Raw genomic sequence first — 21824 nt, 5'->3', positions numbered from 1 at the left:
AGTTATTTAGTTTTCAATATTGTTCCTTTTCATCGATAAAACAAGATAACTAGCAAGATGACAGTCAATGGCCAAACTTTGTAATGGAAGTCTCATTTTGACACCAAACGCCCCAAGGATGCACATGTAACCTGAGGATTTTAGGGACTGAGGATTTTAGGTAGACCTAAAATAACTGATACTGGAGATCTTTCCAGGTTAAGCGTTTTAAACTGTTGATAGATGACTATAAGGACACCTGAGAATCGTCATCTATCAACAGTTTCAAACGCTTAACCTGGAAAGTGTAAAGTATTTATTAAGGTTGGTTTAAGTTGTGTGGGCAATGAGACAAGAGAGACGTCTCCATTCCCAACGCAATGATGCCCTCTCGTGGTCACGGAATTAACTGCGCACATCAGTAAGTGCTTAAGTTCTAGCTGAGAGGAACGTTTAAGACCAGATCTTTCCTCGAATATGAAGTGTGGTGGGTAAAAGTAAGAGTACGAAATAACCCATTCTAGACGATAAGATCTTGGGAGAAAGGACATAAAAATCGCACGGGATTGTTCGGACTGTTTGCGTTTTCACATTGATAGCCAAGAACCAAGTGATCAGGGCGAATTATATCCAACCGGTATCTTCCTAAAAAAATTCTGTTCTAAGTATTGAGTCTGATTTCAACATCTTTCTTTTATTAACCTCACAGCGTGACTTTCCCATTTCTTTCAACGTCAATCTGATGTGTAAATATAAGTGCGGTCATCTTATCTGTAAAATATTTGTAATATCCGAGATCAGAGCGCTGAGCCAGAATGAACTTTAACTCATGCAACTTCCCTGGAAAATCAATAGACCATTTGAAGTCACTTTAACCTCACAGATTGAGGCCAAAAGCAAGCTTTTACTTGCGATGTGGTATTTAAACTGCACGAGAATAACAGATCATTTCAAGCTCAAAGTTTTTATCATTGACCCTCGCTTTGAAACAGAGGCTTCGAGTGTCTCGGAAATGGCTCAATGAAAACGTGCTTGTCGTAAGTTCATTAGCATGTTCAAGAAGGTTCGGCACGAAATAATCTTGTCCGAAGATACTCGAAAGCAAAACGACACGACACGAAACTATACGACCACTTTTTGGAGGGAAACGTCAAGGCCGAAGATGACGGAGTTGGCCAACAAATCAAATGTGTTTGAAAACAAGGCAACAGCTATGCCTCTTTCTGAATACAGTGTTCATTAAACTTTTTCATCGTTTTCCTTGACAACAAGTTTTCCATCTCTTCCTTTCTTTGCCTTGGTACTCGTCTTTCGTAGTGATCTCAACAAAACGTAGTTTGAATATTTTGTATAGCGGTAGGAGACAAAGGGAATGTAAAACGCTCTAAATAGTCGGTGAGATCTGTGGAAAGATAAACAGAGTTGCGTAAGATCCCAATCCCATGACGAGGAAACTTATGCTACCGAGGAGACCTTTGTTCAGGCAGAAAGCAAAAATTTTGGCAGAAGCTGGTTTGCTTCGGCCTGTTGGGAAAATATTCAGTTAGGGCCTCGATGATCAGAGGGCGAATCACGCCATCCAGCGGATAGACCGCTATTCAGCGGGTAGGTGTTGACAAAACGTACTGCGCTATCCTCCGGAAAGAGATCTACCTAATGAACAGCGTTCATCACCCTTCGAACGACCGAGGCCGACAGCTCTCTCTCTTTTGATATTCAACAATATACACATCCAAAGGGAAAAATTAGTAAGAGAGTAAGGGACATCTTAAGGTATTTGAAAACGTCACGAGGTCACAGAAGGTTACAATATGTATCCAAAAGTACCATCGACAAAATATTCAGGTCTGTGGAGCTATGAAATGCAAACTGTCAGTTAACTGCGAAACTGTGGAGCTGCATGATAGGACCACCACACAGATGAGACTTCGCCAATATTTGAAGGAAGACGTCATTCAATTTTTCATTTCGTGGTCAGAAAAGTTTCAGACAATCAAATGTCACACACGAGAGGAAGGACAGTCAAGTTTTCAATTAAAAAACAACTTTTCGCAAATGATCAACGCTGAAAAGGGTGAAAATAGTAAAGAGCAAAATAAGCAATTGCTGATGTTATTTGTTTTCTAAACCACATAAATGAAATCAAAGGATATTACAAGCTCTCTGGTGGCCTGGGCGCAGACTCTGTTAATACTGCAAGCAGTTGAAGGATGACAAAACGTCCATCAAATTACGTTGCTCAGCAACCTCAAATCACGGCTGATCAACACAAATGGACTTTTTAACTCGTTTGTCAGTACGTCTACACAATTACCTACCTTTCTGCATCCAGAAACGGCTTTTTAAGTACCACTTCCCAGTCCTTGGTTCGTTTCACAAAGTCTGGTTCAAGTTCAGTTTCCTTTTCTGTTTCTAAATCCACGAGGAAGTCGCATTTTGAGATGGACATCTGTACAAGATACAGAAAAATAAAAACATGTAATAAGGCCTGAGCACATCACGATTTTTACGACAACAAGTTGCTGCGACAGGTCTCTGTGTCAAACGGCTATCTTTATATTTCTCCCGAAACAGGTTGCATCAACCCATTTTATTGCTCTGATCGCATGTAAAAGTACAAAACAGTTTGAAATACCGTGACTTGTTTCGGACACAAATTCTATCGCAGGGACAAAGATTTTCAAAAGTTCAACCATTAAGACGTGTTGTGCGTCGCGTTGCAGGCACTGATCCCAGCGAATGTATCGACCTTAAGAGCTCCACAATACGAGGAAATTTAAGCTTGTTAGACTTTGCGTTGCAACTCCCTCCACAATGGACAAATATCAGGCCAGCACGATGCGGAGAATAATGAACAACTGGGCCATGGTGTCTATATACTTACATATCTTGTTGGCTCCTCTTTATTCATGTCGTTCATGTGTGTTGGTATAATTTTTGTAGCATTACGTCCGTCAGCATAAGGCTTTGGTAACTGGCCTCGAAACTCAGATCGAATAAACTGCAGATGCCACCTACAACAAGGAAAAATAAAAATGATGGAAATTTATCCTAGAAGAGATAATTCTTTTCTCTTCAGTCTCCAGCAAGAGGTTAGAGTAACGAGCCAAAGCTGACAGCTCTCAGAGAAAGTAGTAGGCTCCCGAGAAACCCTTGGGACGAAGAATTGGGCAGAGTATTAGACCAAACTTCTCCCTCATCAGGTCAGTCAGGGATGTCAGATCACATTCCTTCTGGTGTCCTCATCTCACCAGCGAGGGTCATATACTCACTTGCTTATCATCCGTATGTAAAGTTATAGAGAGCTCGTTAAAAATTTACCTTGCTCCCAACATGCGGCTTCGAAGCTCAGTCAGTAGAAGCGCCCAATCGGTATCTGGGAGGCACAGTTCGAATTCAGAGGAAACACGAGTTTTTCCAAGCGTCTTTTCAACATTTATTTACCAGATTAGCATATTCTTTATTTCAAGGAACTGCGAGCAAAATTGGACTGGTTAAAGTAGCCTCAACAGTCTCAATAATTACCTTTCCGAGGGCAGAAAAAAGCTGCTGGGAAATCTATACCACTCCTTTCCAACACACAGGTTGATTTGTTTGTCTTGAGGGAGGGGCTCCTCAAGTTTAGAGGAAATGTGGTTTAGCTCAATAAACAGTTCCATTGGCGCGTGGTAACCTAGGTAACCACAAAGACAGAAAAAAGAAGCTAAGAATGTCAGTTTGAAGCTCCGAGAAATCCATTACGATTTTCGTATTTCTATTCAAGATCACCGTTGAAGAATTTTATCTCTGCTATCATTTGACACCGCATGTGATACGTCGCTGTGGAGCATTACCAAAGGATTTGCAAACAGCAAGCCTTGTGCACTACTAAACCAATGAATTGCTAACGGACTAAATACAGAATTCAGCAAGGTAAATGACTCTTTCTTTTGGCGGAGCGGATGTGTGCGGAGGTCCGTGTATAAGGAAATATGATTAGGCGTACTTTACACCTCAGCAAAACCTTTCCAGTAAAACTCTACTAGCGTTCAAAAATGTTGTAAGTTATGCCATGGTACTTGTTATCTATTCAAGATCAACTGCAGAATTTGATACCTGATCTTATCAAAATCTTTTGACGTAACATGTGAAGTATTACCAAAGGACTTGCGAACAACAAGCCTTGTGCACTATTAACCAACTTTATTGTTATCGGACTAAATACAGGATTTATCAAGACAAAAGACTTTTTTTTCTTCAGGGGAGTCGACACACAAGGAGCTCCTCGCGTAGGAAAATATTACTGAGGCTCACTCTAAACCTCGGAGACATCTTTTCAGTAAAAGATATAGTAAACTGATTAGCTTTGCCACACACTATCTATTCCGTGATAGATAGCCAGTGAGTAAGTGAGTAGAACGTGTCTTGTTGGTGTCTTTTGAACGGCTAGTGGCTTCACGAGGAAACAAGTAGATCATTCGCTCTCGATTTCTATGCGTGATAGTTCTCATTCGGGCTTCGCCTTCATCAACTAACACGCAGTTGGAATTTACCGTATAGCTCTTAATCCAATTGTTATGCAGCTGTTTCGAGAAAGGTTGTCGGAAACGGGGAAAAAAGCACAAGCAACAATCTCGAAAGGTGATCTGGGTAGTCGCTAATCGATGAATTTTAATAAGTCAAATCTGTAATTAAATAAATTCATCAATCCCACGATGCCTCGTCCTTACAATGGCGTTTTCTAAGACTTCCCTGAAAACCAACCAAAACACCTGTTTCACGTGCGCTTTCTCCCGACAACCTTTCTCCAACAGGTGCAGACAACGGTCTTTTCATGAATGTAGAAGGGGATCTATCCGTAGCCTTCTTCAAGTGTCAGACTACAAGTCAACTATCATTCCTCCAAAAATAGCCCTTTAGCACGTACATATTAATGAACTGTGTCAGTGGTGGAGATCTCACCATAATATAGAGCACTTGATCTTGACAAAGATAAAACTGAGAACACTACACAGACAGAGACTGCAAACCATGTGGAGGAGGCCGAGTAGTGACGTCTGCTACCGCTAAAGAAAAGCCCATGGAAAATTTTCTGTAAAGGATACAAAAAAAATCATCGTCCTCGCATCATTTAAATGGTTGCTTTAGACTTTTTTTTTTAAAAAGCTAACCAATGCTACTTAAAATAAATTTAGCAAAATAAAATGAGCAGCGTTTATTCTTCGCTTGCAGGTGTCCTTTCCCACAAAAAAAAAAAAAAAGAAAAATTAAAAGCAGGAAAGTTTCATTTTTCGGAGACCCAGAATAAAATCCCATAACATTTCCTGATCTAGTTTAAGGATGATAACTGTATCCAACAAAGTAGTGACTAATATGGAAGCAAGTGCTGCTACGTGGAAAGGGGTACAAACTTGAACAGAAAAAGAAAATAGTTGACTGCAAGCTACATTTTCCCTCCACTTTTGGTTGCGAGTATGATAAAATCATTTTATTGCACTTACTTGTGCCTTGGTGAGAGTTACAGCTCCGAATAAACAGAAGAACGGATAGATTGGAAACAGAAATCTTTCCTCCTGTTTAGAAAAAAAAAAACGCAACCAATAACTAAAAGATCACGTTCTTCTTATGATGCAGCTACTGTTACATACGTAGGTTGAAATAGGACACTATTTCAATTATTTCAGACTGGTGTCTGAATAATTGTTGGCAAAAATAAACTGCATTGGTACAACGCTTCCTGCAGTCCCCTCCACAGCCCTAATTTGAACTTGTCACGCAACGATCTCTCTCTCTCCAACATTGCATGATGAGACCAAACAACGACCTGCTCGTAGGTTAAAATTGTGCTTATTGCCGTTCCTTCGTCAGAGACAAAGTCCTAGTTATTATTCTGACCATTAAGGGCCAGAATCACAAATTCCGTTTGGTTTTTCCTGTGCAAGAAAATGCACAATAGCGCGCAGCGTAAAGTAATGTGGTGGCATATCCAGGGAACGAGGTTGAGTTTTGGCATCGAGTGTCAGTCAGATTTGAAGTACTGGCCGCGCATCAACGATGAGCTTGTTACAGTTTATACTCATCTTTCGAGTGAACTTAAATATATTTATTTAAAAGGACGGACTACTCGTAAATAAAAACCTACATCAAACTACTTTATTTTTAATCCAATTTTACATAACATATACATATTTTTAAAAATTAATTAGTAATCTAGTCCCACTACCTTATGGGGCCTTGTGAAGAAAATTAAAATCCAAATATACATGCCCATGAGTGAAAGCCAAATCGGTAACACTGAGGACGGAACTAAAAAAAGAAGGCAATCCATTAGTTCTGATGCACAATAAAATTCTCGTAACTCACAGTATTAGAATGTCATAGGTGTGGAAGAACTAGCGAATCGATCCTTAAAAAAAAAAAAGAGACTCAGATAAGACGGTTTATGTCATACAGCAATGATCTAAAATCTAATTTGGGAATTTTTTTTTCACATACATTTCTTTTCCTGTGATTTCCCTGTCATCACCAGTTTTATAAAGACCTGTCAAATATAAATTGTTGTATAGTTTATAAATCACATCTAATACTTAATAAGCTAACAACACAACGTGAACGTATCATTGTTAATATGGCAAGGTCTTAGATTTTGCTAATGACAACGCAACACAAGTATACTGTTACAATGAATATATGAAGTTCATATATTTTGAACTGCGGTATTAGATACTTATGATGCACAATCCTCGCAGTAGAGAGCAAGGATACGCATCATACGTATACATCATACGTGCATACATCATACGTGCATACATCATACGTGCATACATCATACGTGCATACATCATACGTGCATACATCATACGTGCATCATACGTATCTAATACCGCAGTTCAAAATATATGAACTTCATATATTCATTGTATCTGATTTATCATCACGGGTTTATTACGAATCAACTTAACGGCCTGCTCCCAGTTGGCTTGTTAGCTCAATTGGTAGAGCGCTGCACTAGTATCGCAGAGGTCAGTGGTTCGAATCCTGTACAGGCCTGATTTTTTTCAGGTCTGATTTTCGCTATCGCATAAATAGCGCTCTCTACTGCGAGGATCGTGCATCATACGTACAAAGTATACTGTGTCTTGTTCTCTAAGGACGGTCTCAGAAACCCCTGACATCCAAGGAATAAATGTTTTCGATCAAAGTCACATCCTTTTCCATTTAAAGAAACTTTTGAGACAAGCAGACACCAAATTGTGACTCACACTACAAGTGCATCGTTTAAATGTAGAAGTGTTTTGCATTATTTTCGCTCGTTCAAACCCTCTAAGCTGCACAAAGCGTGCATCAACTTTCAAAATGATTAAATGCTGTGTGGAATTTATTTCACGCAGTTTATCAATAAATGAGGTCTGGTTGACTGTTCATTCCGTCAAGTTTAAAAACTTACAGAGGCGGGTAAAGCCAGGAGCGCCATGGGAAATACAACGTTGAAGTTCAAAAACCCATTTAGGAAGTAAAATGACCATGGCTCAACGCCTGTAAAGTAAAAAGCGACATATACCATGTGATCTCCCTAAATAAAAAAGACGTTTGTGAAAATAGACAGCTTCATCCTTGCCAAAGGTGGTCTACACTTTTCTTTTTCTCCCTCTCACTTTATTAATTATAATTGACCTACTATTCTCCTTGTACTTCACTTAAACAGAGGAAAGTTTTTGCCTTTTCAAGGAAAAATTGAAAATAAGAGTTTCCTCCATTCAAGAGTTTCCTCCAGCCACGGATAAAGTTAAATCACGGCCGATTTCCTATACTTAATCAACCAAGAATGACTAGGATGTAGTTTCTCCTTACAATATCACCTCTTGATTGTCAAACAAATTCTCCCCGTCTGTACCTCAGGAAAATTTAAAGAGAACAGTACGGAGAAAATACATACTGATGTGAGAGTACAAAGTTTAACAACTTTGCCTGGCAGATAGTAGTTAAAGCAGTCTTACCTAGCTCCCTTTAACAAATTCAACTGAGGAGTATTTATTACAAGAAATCAATTTTGCCAATCAGCGTATGCAAAACACATTAAAGAAATTACTCTCTTCCCATCCGTCCCCTCCCAGGCACATTTATATCATTGCATTGTTACTCAGTGTGTAATATATACCATCCTTCAAACCTTACCATAAAGGCTTGGGCCGCCTTTGCCAAACACATTGTACAGCACTATACCCAAGGGGGCAATCACTGTTTTGCCGTAGAAAAAGGAATCTATATAAACTAAAGGTCCCTAAATGAAGAAGAAATAAACAAATTAAACATTAGTTACGTGTATTTTATCGCACAGTTTCCATTGGCTGTCACAGTGTGCCATTACATAGTTCGCCATTGCAAGAAGGCTCCCATTGGCACTGCTACAAGAGCATCTACAACTATAGCCGGCCTCTCTAAAAAGTCTGCCAAAGTTCACAGCTCCCTAGCTTACCAGCAGGAGGTTAACAAGGTGTCTGGCACAAGAAATGAGAGCAATCTCATTTTTCAACCTACACAGCTCACAGACTGTCACGGGCTTCTTTATTGCGAAGCAGGGCCAATGAGTGCCTGCTTGCAGGCCATAACATAGTTTATTACATCACTCTATTAGTATGTGCACCATGATTGGTTAATTTGGCAAGCCGTATTTCACTGTAGGGCCTAAATTCAAAAGTTTGTTGGAATTGAAATGTTCTCCCACTATTTGAACCTGAAGATATACAATATTACTAGTAACTATCTTACTCACCTTGTTTTCTCAGTCAGTACTGTAAGTAATGGCACATCTAAGTTATAGCCCAAGGACTTTGCATTTGGGTCATACATACGAGCACAAAAAATTTGGTCCATAATTTACAGTACAAACATTGAATTTGGTTAGTAAGAAGTATAAAGTGGTCACTCACACAGTTCAAAATACTCAAAACTAGCATGATTGATGTATTGCAAAGTCTGTACAAGGCACTACATTTAGATTTTTTTAGCACTATTAAGAATATTTTTTCATCATTTTGACATTTTCTATTATTTTTCACTTGTGAATATTTTTTACACAAGCATGCCTAGGTACATGTACTGCTACATGTACAAACATTTGCACACTGACATGTATTCAAGGACAAAACTGAAGTTTGTACTGATTACTGAATTAATAAATAATTTTGATTGCAAATGTGTGCATGCCGTAAATTATCTGTCTGAGGTACTCACCAAAAATACTATAATTGATATAAGGCATAACTGTATAAAATACATTATTTTTCTTTGTCGGACTAGGATGTCCCATGCAATAGGAACACTGAAACAAAAGAAGAAAAAAAGAATCAATAGAATCAAGTCAGTGCACATTTAATAGGAACTGATAGGAGAGTTTCAAAGAAACCCAAAATTTTATGTACTTGTTGGCTAATTTGGGTTGGGCCGTACAAGAAAATGTTTGGGTTGTGGTCAGCAATGCATGGACCTTGCTGGATTTAGTCCATAAGTCATAACCCTGAACAAAATATTTTCCCCATCTGGTTTGACCAAACTCAGTCAAGAAGCATTTTAACACCAATACATGGACATCTGCACCTACCCAAGAACTGCACTAAAAGGCCAGCCAATTAGTGCACCAGACGCTGTTGCTAGGACTGCCACCTGGGATAAAAATAATAAATAGAGCACCACAGTATTACAAGACATATTTGGTACTTTTGGCATGTTCCCTCAAAATTTTTTAAATAGCTGGTGATACTTTTAAGGTAATTTGGTTTTATCGACTGAGTTGATAAATAATGTAAATTGGCCACTGTAAGGTGTTTGAAAGCAACATTTTGAGCATTAGCCCTTCATCGGAGCAAAATACAGTTTACATTGCTATTAAAAAAACCAGCTGAGTTTTTCCACTTGTGCATCTTTATGACAAAACATGCATTGTGGGATCAAACACCTGTAACACAGAACAATGAACCAACTCAACCATAAATCCAACTCCCTTTAACAGGGTAGGCTGCAAAGGGGGTTCATGATCCCATCCCATACATGTACTTAAAACAGCATTTCACTAGTTGCAAAGTTAAGGAAAAACTTCAAATCGCACCTTGTTTGCCTTTTTGTAAAATTCACTCATCACTAGTCAATTTTGGGCTTAATCATGAGTCACTCTGACTTTCAATATACAGTCCAGTGAACTACTTTTTACATCACAGATTATCTCAAATAGATCCTGAGTCCAAGAAATTTTTATATGACACAAAGTCGTCAAAAAAATTACAGTCATCACTATTTCATTCAATTAAAAGTTTTAACAAAAAAATTGTTGCATTTTAGTAAAGAGGAAAGCATTTATAATTTTTTATGGAAATTACATCTACTTGGCTTACTAACAAAATATTAATTGTATACAAAAATTTACAACTATATAGTAACTATATAGTTACTGCGTGATGAACATTCAGTAGCAGTATACAAAACAAAGTAAGCAATATTTGTGAATTCTGTCAGAATATAAAAATGTTTATTCTGATCAATAACTTACTGCATAATTTCCTGAAAACCATCCTCCATATGATAAAATCACCATGTACATAGCAAATGTACTCGGCAGAAATGCTTTGGGGAACCAAAACAAAAAACCGTCATAGAACTACATGTAGTAAAAGGCACAGTACAGATCAAGATCCAAAAGATGCAATGTTGGGGTTAAAATGTAAGCTTTAATCATTATGGTGTTTTAAATCAACCTGATTTCAATTTGAACTCTTGAGTAAAGGTAAGACTGGTGTGCAAGTTTTGAATCAAAACAGAATTACTGGTATTTACAGTAAATACCCACCCAGTACTAGTACTTACCAGCTGCAGATATAAACATCCCTGTACTAAAAATCATGAAAACAACAGCTATTCTTGCAACATGATTCCCAAATTGCTTTATAATTCCACTGAAATCAAAGAACAAATAGTGTAAATTAATAAACAGTTACTATTGATTCAGTCTGGTCTCCAGCTGACCTCTAACTATTCTGATTAAATTTAACTTGTGCAACCTTCCACCTTCAAAAGTTATGAAAACCCAAACATACTCAGTTAATAATAATAAATAAATAATAAATAATTTAGCAATGGACATCCACTGGGTGGTTCTTCTTGTCCACTGTTTCCAGATCGAATTGGAATTTGGAATGATGGTTTTTGCGGAGGGAGGAAAACTGGAGGACCTGGAGAAAAACCCTTGGGGCAAGGACGAGAACCAACAACAAACTCAACCCACGTGTGACGCCAGGTCCGGGAATTCAACCCGGGCCACAGTGGTGGGAGGCGAGTGCCTTCACCACTGCGCCATCCCGGCTCCCCAGTTAAGATAACACTGATTAATTCAAGGCTCTTTATTTTTACACTGTTATTTTTTTTATACAGAAAAGAGAAATGCTTAACATGTGACCATCATAATGAAAACTAACCAAATTAGCTACAAAAAGAAATGGCATTAGCAAGATTGAGTGTGCGCCATTGTTTAAGCCTTCATTTGCCTCTCTACTCTGATCTATAACCCTTGAAGTGCATCCTAACATCATTATGCATTTTCCCCACACTGTTTTCTACCATACATGTTCCTATGGAACTGATCAGCAGAATTTGTTCCACAATTAAGAGCTTTTTTAAAATGGCGATCATTTCCTTTGTTCCTGTGACTTTAATGTATGATTCGTGGGTAAAACAGAAAGGGGAAATTAGATGCAGGTCATTCTCAGGCAATAAAGGGTGAAAAAAGTTTGTATGTTTATTTCCAAGAACTTCATGTTGACTTTTGCATGTCCTCATCCAGATGACAGTTTCACTTGTTTCACTTTCTATATTTGCACTATCACTAGTCTACCAGTTAACAACCTTGATGATTCAAGCCAACTACACAGTCATGCAAGTATATTAGGGGGCTAACAGTTAGATCTAATTAACAAATGGTAAACACCACAGCGTACACTATTGAGTTATGGATGCACGCAGGAGGTTGCTAAGCACGAAAGAAGCGTAAGAGTCACTTGAGGCAATAGCCAAGAGTGACTCTAGCTTTTTGAGTGCTAAGCAAACCTCCCAAGTGCATCCATAACTCAATATTGTACGCTGTGGTGTTTACCATTTGTTTTATAACACAACATTGATACATTGTAGCTAAAGAGTTCCCTTTTATTTAACAAATCTTACCTGACCAGAAAAAACAAGCGGGTGCAGAAAAATAGTCTTTGCATTTGCTGACGTCAGCAGCGTAAACCCATAGGCAAATGGGGAATGCTGAATTGACCAATCAGAGTGCGTGCTTTCCTTTGGTTATGTTATAATACCAAATTCCCTAAACTAAGCAACATATGGCAATCTACCAAATTCCCTAAACTAAGTAACATATGGCAATCTGCAGTCTTTCCTTACACTTAGGTAGCACGGAAAGCCGTAAACCTCTTGAACAAAATCTCATCTTTCAAACTGGCAGTCTAAATACCACAGGGATCAACAAACGCTTTTCATTCCACTAATTTATTTGTGTTTTTCTCGTTGCCATGTTCCCACCAATAATGTAGCTCCATTTTCTGCCTTTAAAAGCACACAGAGCCCACAATTCCTCTATTTGCTCCGACGAAGGGCTAACTCTCGAAACGTCAGCTTTTGTAATCATTACGGTGGCCAATTTATCATGTCAACTTTGTTGATAATTATCCAAACTAATATCTAAAGAGTTGTACAGCAGACAGTATGGAGAATTACTAATTACTTGAGATCTTGAGAGTGAACTGGTCAAAATGATTGATATTTTACCTCATTTCTCCTGATACTTACATGTATATCCATCACTGACCCACAACATTTTGTTTATAATTAACGGTAAGTCACATGATCAAAACTTGTTTAACCCGAAACATTTCAGAAACTTTTATTTCATACCTGTAAAAATATGCCTCACAAGCAGCACAGAATATTGAGAGTGCAAACCGTAGAAAATAAAACACCAGCAACTACAACAGTAAAGAAATGATAAAACACAATTTAATTAAAGGTAAATAAAATTATTAAACTTAATTTCCTATCCCTCACATTTTCTGAGACAAGGATCAGGAAGACATGGTGACCAGTATAATCAAGTTTTTTTTTTCTTTTTTTTTTAATAAAAAGCATTTACAGATCTTAAAAGCTGTGCTACTTATTGGAGGTAAAAAATTTCATTGAAAAAAATCTTCTAGTTGTTGGATGACATTTAAAAAAAAAAACAAAAACAAACAAACAATAAGGAAAGAACACGAACAACCAAACTGTTTTAGTTTTACCCTTTACACCTTAACATCAGTATGCATATTCTCCATACTGTTCTCTATACATTTCCTGAGGCATTGACAAGGAGAATTTATTTAATGAACAATAAAGAACTTCTTTAGTAAATGATCATTTCCTTAGTTTACAAACTAGAGAAATTAAATTGCTGGCTGAAATTTCAAGCAAGATAGCTGAAAAACATTTTCAGTGCATAACCTCTGAAGTGCCTGCTGTGCCTGCTGTGCTTTACCAAGCAATGGCTGGCCAAAAACTCACCCAGTGATTGCCACATTGTCATCAAAAGAAAAACACTTTTTCTACCTTTCCTTTTTTAATCTGAGAAGTCTACTGACATGCCTGAACATTGAGCTCCACCTCTGTGACAGTTTTCCTACTTCAACTGATTAAAAGAATTTCAAAAATGATGCACTGAAAGAAACCTACCTTGTTTGCTTCAAATATTTGGATCTGTAATTTTCCAGGAATAGTGTGCAACAACAGATAAGCATAGGACCTAATGGCATACTTAGGTGAATATTCCCAGGTTTGAAAACCAGAACCAAACATCAGAAAATGCATCTAAAACAACCATCAATGATGAATATCAGTAAAACACGTCAGATGGCAAGAGCTATCCCAACTAGTGAATTCTACATCAACTTCCATACAAAACTTTCATTATAAGTGTCGCTTATCAGTTTTGATAGAATCAATGCAATTAAGTCACCAGAAAACTGTACAATTGTTATTAATATTCAAAATAACACATTGCAAATATAATGACTGTGAATTTTGTAAATAAATGTGGTTTGGAAGCACAGGTTGGTTATACCAACTTTGAAATAAAACAGGTAGGAAAACCACTATCAGTGATAAATTTTGAAGAGCTGGTATTTGGTTGATGCTCTGCATATCTCTTTATCAAAATTCATTACAGCAGTTCAACAACTTTTCTCACCATATTGCTGATACTCATAATCAACCAGTTCTTTCATTTGTTGAGCTCAACACTTTCCTTGTTTGAACTCAATACATAATATGCAAAACTGTGCAATTCATTCCACATCAGAAGCTCAGAATAATCCTGATGAGAAGAATAAATATATCTTATTAACCAAGTGCGAGGACAGTACTGGGAGAATATCGACCCGAGGTCTTGACAGTACGCACCGAGCTGCACTCGGTCGGTACAAAAAAGACCGAGGGCCGATATTCTTCCAGTACGGTCCCGAGCAAGCTTGGTTAATAAGAGATTTATTTTACGACTGAAGTTCAAAGGGACACAACAAGTGCGGTATCAATCGGGACCATTCAGGACAGTGCCCGGTCCAATACTGAGAGAATATTAACTGGCAATAGAGCATTTTGATTGGTTGATTTTAGTTATTGGTCCTCTGACTGCCCGAGTCGTGTAAAAATAACAGTTGTGACCACACAAAAGAGCTTGGTTATTACTCACAGGTTCCCAATAGTTGAACGTCTCATCACAATCTGATATGTTGCTCAGAAATGCCGAACAGAATCTTGCTGACAGCAGCAGTTTAAAGATTGTATACGGTCTTGGACACCACACGGAATTGTCTGGTTGTGAAAGTTTCTTTGTTCTAAAAGACAAAGTTACACTTTGACAAATTAAAAGTTGTAGAGGTAATTTAGCCAAGTGATTGGGCACTGGGTTTGTGATTGAAGCCCTCTCCCTCCCTTTTCTTGCTACCCACTAGATTTTTTCTCAGTTGCCTTTAGTACAACTCGTTAAAGTGCACCTACACCCAAAAAATTTTTTTCGCTTAACGAAGTAAGCTTATTTTTTTGAGTATTTCTGCGCAAAATTTTTTTTATTTGCTCAAATCTTCAATTTTCTATGCCCAGTCAAAATACGGAAAATCGGCCGCCATCTTGCCCCACGACCGAGTTTAAAGAGGAATGGCTCTAGTGGGTAATGTGACGTCAAATCGAGAACACGAAAGTCTGCTTTTCACACATTTTCACTTGTTTGGGAAGGTTGTAGTCGATAATTGTCCGAAAATATGCCGACTAAGTGTGTTGTAGAAGGATGTAGCAACTTGCGAAATTTGCAAGAGGGTATCGCGCTCCATACAATCTTCATACAACACACCTAGTCGGCATATTTCGGACGATATCGACGACAATCTTCCCAAACAAGTGAAAATGTGTGAGATGCAGACTTTCGTGTTCTCGATTTGACGTCACATTACCCGCTAGAGCCATTCTTCTTTAAACTCGGTCGTGGGGCAAGATGGCGGCCGATTTTCCGTATTTTGACTGGGCATAGAAAATTGAAGATTTGAGCAAATAAAAAAAATTTTGCGCAGAAATACTCAAAAAAATAAGCTTACTTCGTTAAGCGAAAAAAATTTTTTGGGTGTAGGTGCACTTTAAGTGCACTTTGTATACAGCCATCTGGGGTCCGTTTCTCAAAAGTCCAGGTAATTTAACAGGCCTGAAGCCATGTTTTAAAACCAAAATTTAAAGGATAGGAAAGCAGGTTCTGGCACTCAAACCAGTCCTTTTCGTTTCTTTAGCTGATAGTTTTACTGTGTTGTTTTCAAAACTTTTGAAATCCTCATCTTGAATGAAAATAGAACAGCTTTACAGACCCATTAAGTTACCAGGTCTTTCAAGAAACAGTCCCCTAGTCTGCCCCCAGCAAGTTGGGATTCTTTCACACTATGTTTAATTCCAATGTTTGTTTCACTTTGTTTTTACTGGTCTTGAAAAGCCCAATTATGGTTATCACTGTCATTAATATAACTAGTATTAGAAGTACCCTCAAACTATGCTGCATGTACATGGAACCAAAAAGTTTTGTCATAACTGATAGAAATAATACTTAAATGATTATTATAAACATGGTGATTCAAAGATTTTTTCTTTTAGTTTTACTCTCGCTAATTATCTCTGACTCAATGTTTATATTCATCACAACGGGCTAAAACCTCTCACAAAGTATAAAATTTTCTATGCTGGAATACAAAGTTCAACAAAGTGTGAGAGTTTTAAATTTGCCTTACATCAAAAAAGATAGCACATTTTGAGCTTATTTATCGCATGAACAATGATGTAAAACAATGATGTAGGGCATGACACAAAGCAAAATCAGACTTTCCCAACAAGGATTCAAATACTAACTCAAAACAGTTCAAGGTCAGATGCTACACCTGGGGGGCCATAAAGGAATACTTTTGTTTTGTTTTATTCTATCCTTTTTTAGTTTCCAGTTTCTTCTTTCTTTAACCTATTAATACAAGATAATTGAAATGGAAGAGAAGAGTATAGCAACTTTTATCTATTAATTTTTTTTAGATATAGACCTGATGAGTATTATCAGAAAATGAATTTTGCCATTATTAGCTAGCCATTCAAGAATAGGCCTTGGCATGCTGCATATTAATTCAACCTTCCTCACTTTCTGGGGGAGGGGCAGGGGGTGTGGGGGTGGTTATCGATACAAAACGACAAGTTCCAGAAAACAATTGTTTCTCTCAAAGGCTTTTTTCATATCGGTAAGTGTCTCTAATGCTGCACTGTTTTACAGTAAGTTAACCACGGGAGCAGTTAGAAAGGGTATCATTTCCAAAGAGGAATCTTTCAAAAATTGAGAAAGGATGGAGGCCACAAACCGTGATAGAAAATGTAGTCATTCGTCCAAACTTCTTCGGCCCTCAGTCCACGTGCCAAAGCCTGTTTCTAGCGCTTACTAAAATGCAACCTTAGCGTTTCCCCGAAGAAACTGGGAGGTATCACCTGGGAGGTTCGTGATATCCCTTTCGACTCTGTTTTTGACTTGCATCTACGGATTCTGATCCTACAATACTGTCGTAAAACGGTTTGCATTTCAGAAGAAACAGAAACGGGGTTGATTTTCTCGACGTCCAGGCAGTGGTGGAAATCGACACCCAAAATGTTTGAGATCAAATCAATCTTTAAAAAGGTTACAGCTGAAGATTAAGATCAGCGTGCCAAACGAGAGAATAATAAATAAAAAAAAAATTAAAATCCAATTTTACTTACAGATCAACATCTACACTGCTTGTGGAGTCGGAGGTGGCTTCAAAACTTGAAGAAACTGTTCCCGCTTTCTGCCTCCGAGCCGCCATGTTGTTTACACGACCACGAACAAGCACATGCTACTCAGCGGATAACCTAAAAAGCCCTCTATCACACTTTGTGATTGGACAGTTGTATTCCGACAAAACATTAATGAACCAATCAAAAATTTTGTATTATTTCGACACGAGCGAGAACAGCAATGGAAGCTAAGGTAAATCTAGAGGAAAGACTGCGTGAATTGTGTTGTATTGGCGATGAAATTAATGTAAAAGCACTTGTCCAGAAAGGAGTCAACATAAATGCAGCGAACGCGATGAACGGATGGACGCCCCTACATTGGGCGGCGAAAAGAGGACATTTGAGTATTGTGAAATATCTCGTTCAGGAGGGAGTTAATGCGGCAGCGCTCACATATAAAGGGGAAACTGCTGCTAAACTTTCCAATGACAGTGGTATTAGAAAACTGCTTGGAGAAAGCGATGGTACCGAATCAAGCCAAGCCAGTGAATCTTTACCTATCGTACCAAATTATCTTCGAAATCCGGAGTTTTTCTACGCCGAAAAAGTCACTTTTGGGAAAGAGGATCCCAGATTTAGACAGCAGGAGACTACTATTTCAAACACGTGGAAGCACGAATCTTCGACTGATACAAACGCTTCGGTTTATTCAAATTGTTATGCTGCCCACTCGGAGAAGGAAATTGTCGTTAAGTTGCGAGTTGCCGATTCAGAGGAGAAAGACTTTATAGAAGTTGATCTCGACAAAAGTAATCTAACATTTCGATTTCTTGTGACAATTTTCTGCCAAGAACTGGGCATCGAGGCTAACAATATTAAGAAAATTAGAAAATTGCCAAACACTATAGTTAGAAATGACAAAGATGTGAAAAGATTGGTTCCATTTCAAGAACTGGAGGTAGTGATAAAGGAAAATGTGAGCTGAAATATATTTTTTCTTTATGGGAGTAGAAATGTTGGCCAGGCGTACATCTCACCATTCTTGAAAGATATTGTGAACATTGAAACATTGATTTGTTTGATTAAATAATAATCGCTATTTTTTCTGTGTTTAATTTCCCACCCAAAATGTGAATGTAAAATTTCCTTTCCTCCTCTTCTGGAAGGGTAGAAGTAAGGGAGAAGGGATGACAGAGCTGGGAGGGGGGGGGAGCTTAAAATTCCCCTCCTTTGCAAGGAAAACATTTTATTCCCATAGCATGGAGTATGTTTGAAAAATAAAAGAGAACCTAAAAAAGAAAAAAATTAATTAAAAGGCTACATAAACAGCCATATACAAAACCTTTCAGAAACTTTTAAACAGACACTTATTTCTTGGCAAAGATTGAAAATACAATTTCCAAGCAGCTAGCTCTGGCCCCAGAGTCCCTCTAAACTCACAAGTTGAAAAGTAACAAGTAGGCTTAGCCATCCCTGGGGAGATAAAGGTGTGGATTGTAATGTACCCTATCAGACTACAATTTTTGACAAAAGTGAATCACATTTGGGCACATGAAGTCTAAAATAATAATAATAATAATAATAATAATAATAATAATAATTAGGATTTCTATAGTGCCACATCCATAGGCTCATGGTGCTTGTGGAGTGAACACCCACAATTGATATGACAACATGCAACACTGAGCCTCTATAACCGAGGTATTAGAGAGTCACCAACCACTAATTTATTCCTACAACAAGTAAAATATTTCTGGTGCAAATCCTGTGTGTTGCCTGGAAGTGAATAGCAAAGGACATTCAGAGTTTGAATAGCTGATCAAAGCACACATAATTTTCAAAGCTATCCACTGTTTTAGTGTATACTAATCAGTGTGATCCTGTGGCAGTTGATGATCCATCCATAAAAATGATATCAAACCACTTAATAAAACCAAATCCAATAAAGATGGAGTGATTATATAGGTTCCTGGGCATTTCCTCAGTTGTTTAGTTTTTTCGTCAAGATAGCTGCTACAAAAACAAACCAAAAAAAATTAAAAAGGGTACATATACAGCCTCATACAAACCCTATTGGAAACTTTTAAACAGAAAAATATTTCTTGGAGTATGAAAGAGTGATTATTTAAGTTCCTGAGAGCATTTCCTCAGCTCTTTACCTTATTCCTCAAGATCTGATTGAAAATTCCTGCTCTAGCTGCTACATAAACAAAAAAAAAATTAAAAAGGCTACATATACAGCCTTATATAAACCCTTTCACAATTTTTTTAACAGGAAAATATTTCTTGGAGAAAGAAAGAGTGATTATTTAGGTTCCTGAGCTTTTTCTCAGCTCCTTAGTTTATTTCCCAAGATCTGATCAAAAAATTTCCCCTCTAGCTGCTGCATGAACACGAAAAAAAAATTAAAAAGGCTACATATACAGCCTTATACAAACCCTTTCATAAACCTTTGCAGAGAAAAATATTTCTTGGAGGAAGAAAGAGTGATTATTTAGGTTCTTGTGCATTTCCTCTGCTGTTTAGTTTATTTATCAAGATCTGATTGAAAATTCTCCCCTCTAGCTGCTACACATTTCCTTTTAAAATAAATACAAGAATTTTGTGGCAGATCAAGATAACTTCTACCTGATACATCTGAGTATTCTCAGTATCAGTTTTCTGGGTAATGTATGGACATTATAGGGAGAAGTTATACGTTAATCATTCCTGCGAGTTAGAATGCTTTGGTAAGGGTCTTTTTTCACCTGACCATGCACATTCAAAAGGGTTCCATTCACATTGAACTAGATGATCAAAAGAACCTAAACTAGAAATAAAAGGTCTCAAGGAACAATTCTTAACAGTTTTCAAGTTAATTGTAAGATTGATCTACTGCAGGATAATTTGGACAAGAAACATCACTGTAAGTATTTTTAAATAGGGAAAGGTCCCTAGATAATGCTTATTTGAACGTTATTTTAGCCGTGAGTGTGATTCGTCAGACCTTGGCAATTTCCTGACCCGTCATGTGACACTTAAAAGACTACCTAAACTTGACAGAAAAAAAATTGCATATCATGCAATTCTCACGGCAAAAATGTGATGCGTTTTAGAAAACTTATGCACTGGTCTTTGAACTCGGCCCAAATACCTGCTTCATTGCGATCGTAAGCACTATGAATAATTAACATCACACGTAAAGGTGTTCAACACCAGTGACGGAAGCCAGGGAACATAGAATTTTCTTTCTTTCCTGCCTTTTTTATTTCTACAAAAATCGTATGCCTAACATCAAAACATCCCTCGCAATCGACGAAAAACGAATTTTAAAGTTTTAAAAGTTCAAACGCCATTAGGATCCAAAATTTGAAATGTAATTTCTGGAGTTTCTCGTTGTTATTCCTTATATGCAGACTTTCTTAAATGATTCAAGGAAATTGTAGTATTCCGCTGGCAAAACATCCCTCCCAGCCAAGCAGTGTTCTAAGTAATCTCTGTGTGGAACTAAGCCCTCTTGATAAAACTGCTCTGTTACGATATATGTTGTCGCATCCACTTTTTCTCCAGCAGAATTCTCAACCGTCACTCGTTCTCGACGATACCAACCATCTGAGACTTTTTCAAAGACATCCAGTTTGTCTAACCCTCCAGCGTTAAGAGTGTACAATACTCCATGGACGACTGAATCTTTCACTGGTCTAACATTACAAGCGCCACCCCCATCCGGTCTCCTAAAAGAGAAAGTCATTTTGTAGTCGAGTAACTTTGCTCCAACTCGATCGGTGAAGAAGGCTTTACGATACCGCATACGGTCCGGGTTCATGTTCGAACCGAAAGCGAAGTACATCTCTTTGTCTGTCATGGAGTCGTTGAGGTTTCTTCAGAAAGGAAGTCGAGCGGATAAAGAAGACAAGATAGCCTGCTCTCGTGCACAGAGATCGCCGAAAACGTGCCTTGTAAGCGAAAGTAGAGAACAACCGGACGCAACGAGGCACTTCCGCTTGTGCGGAATACCGGGAAAGACTGGAAATAGGTTCCGTCAGCAAAACATAAAATTAGCCGGGGGGTGGGGTGTAGACCGGAAATATTGTTTCCGCTTTTCTTTGTACAGTAATTAATTTAAAATAGTTTGCAAATCAGCAGAAAAGCTAAAGCCTGTATGGCGAACGGAGTTTTAAGAATTCAATAGACCGCTTTTGCAGTCTTCATCCCTTTAAACTTTTTAAAACCACGAATTGAACAGGCTGGCCTCCTTCCATGAAGAAATCTTCCCTGTTCAGAATTTTTCGTCCGGGGGAGGGGATGGGTACGTTTTCAGTAACAAACGGACGACCTTTGTAATGTTGTCATCTGCCGGCTTTATTTCCAAGGCTATCCCTACCAAAAGTAAAACAGAATTTTGGGAGAAGGACCTTTCTTTTTACTGGCGCAGAAATTTTTAATAAACTTCCTTTAAACATTGTGAAGAGTGAAAACATTCAAACGTTCTATCGCCGAGCAAAACATTTCCTTTTACCGTAATTTTGATAATTTTGATATTTTATTTACTA

General features: G+C 37.9%; 3 protein-coding genes across 4 annotated transcripts; 1 reads left to right on the top strand and 2 right to left on the bottom strand.

The window, feature by feature from the left end:
* Positions 1–647: 647 nt before the first annotated feature.
* LOC111338847 (alpha-1,2-mannosyltransferase ALG9) lies at positions 648–17431 on the bottom strand. Of its 2 annotated transcripts, none has more exons than XM_022945386.2 (18): positions 17296–17431; positions 14723–14867; positions 13708–13842; positions 12898–12968; positions 10816–10904; positions 10502–10575; positions 9560–9621; positions 9193–9280; positions 8134–8239; positions 7406–7494; positions 6454–6499; positions 6182–6264; positions 5460–5531; positions 4921–5050; positions 3505–3652; positions 2864–2993; positions 2298–2428; positions 648–1381 (listed from the first exon to the last, which is right to left on the bottom strand). In XM_022945386.2, exons 1-18 carry the CDS (start codon positions 17379–17381, stop codon positions 1219–1221), a joined length of 1848 nt encoding a protein of 615 aa, XP_022801121.2. In that variant the 5' UTR covers positions 17382–17431; the 3' UTR covers positions 648–1218. The 2 variants fall into 2 exon arrangements, with proteins under 2 accessions (XP_022801121.2, XP_022801122.2); XM_022945387.2 differs by lacking the exon at positions 17296–17431 and adding an exon at positions 14222–14347.
* A 66-nt stretch (positions 17432–17497) lies between these two features.
* Positions 17498–18391, top strand: LOC111338853 (ankyrin repeat domain-containing protein 40). Its single transcript, XM_022945396.2, has one exon. It carries the CDS (start codon positions 17534–17536, stop codon positions 18275–18277), a length of 744 nt encoding a protein of 247 aa, XP_022801131.1. The 5' UTR covers positions 17498–17533; the 3' UTR covers positions 18278–18391.
* A 2123-nt stretch (positions 18392–20514) lies between these two features.
* On the bottom strand, positions 20515–21294 carry LOC111338839 (gamma-glutamylcyclotransferase). Its single transcript, XM_022945376.2, has one exon. It carries the CDS (start codon positions 21134–21136, stop codon positions 20678–20680), a length of 459 nt encoding a protein of 152 aa, XP_022801111.2. The 5' UTR covers positions 21137–21294; the 3' UTR covers positions 20515–20677.
* Between the last annotated feature and the right edge of the window lie 530 nt (positions 21295–21824).

Source organism: Stylophora pistillata, chromosome 7 (genome assembly GCF_964205215.1).
Source record: "Stylophora pistillata chromosome 7, jaStyPist1.2, whole genome shotgun sequence".
Taxonomy (NCBI): Eukaryota; Metazoa; Cnidaria; class Anthozoa; order Scleractinia; family Pocilloporidae; genus Stylophora; species Stylophora pistillata.
The sequence above is the reverse complement of the archived record's forward strand: the minus strand, read 5'-3'. Positions and strand labels throughout refer to the sequence as shown.

Bases quoted from the DNA above. Each gene is read 5' to 3' on its own strand.
- LOC111338847 (XM_022945386.2), bottom strand. From the start codon at position 17,381: ATGGCGGCTCGGAGGCAGAAAGCGGGAACAGTTTCTTCAAGTTTTGAA. The intron at 14,868-17,295 runs GTAAGTAAAATT...TTTGTCTTTTAG, and splicing joins AGCAGTGTAGATGTTGATCT to AACAAAGAAACTTTCACAAC. The intron at 1,382-2,297 runs GTAGGTAATTGT...ATCTTTCCACAG, and splicing joins CCGTTTCTGGATGCAGAAAG to ATCTCACCGACTATTTAGAG.
- LOC111338839 (XM_022945376.2), bottom strand. From the start codon at position 21,136: ATGACAGACAAAGAGATGTACTTCGCTTTCGGTTCGAACATGAACCCG.
- LOC111338853 (XM_022945396.2), top strand. From the start codon at position 17,534: ATGGAAGCTAAGGTAAATCTAGAGGAAAGACTGCGTGAATTGTGTTGT.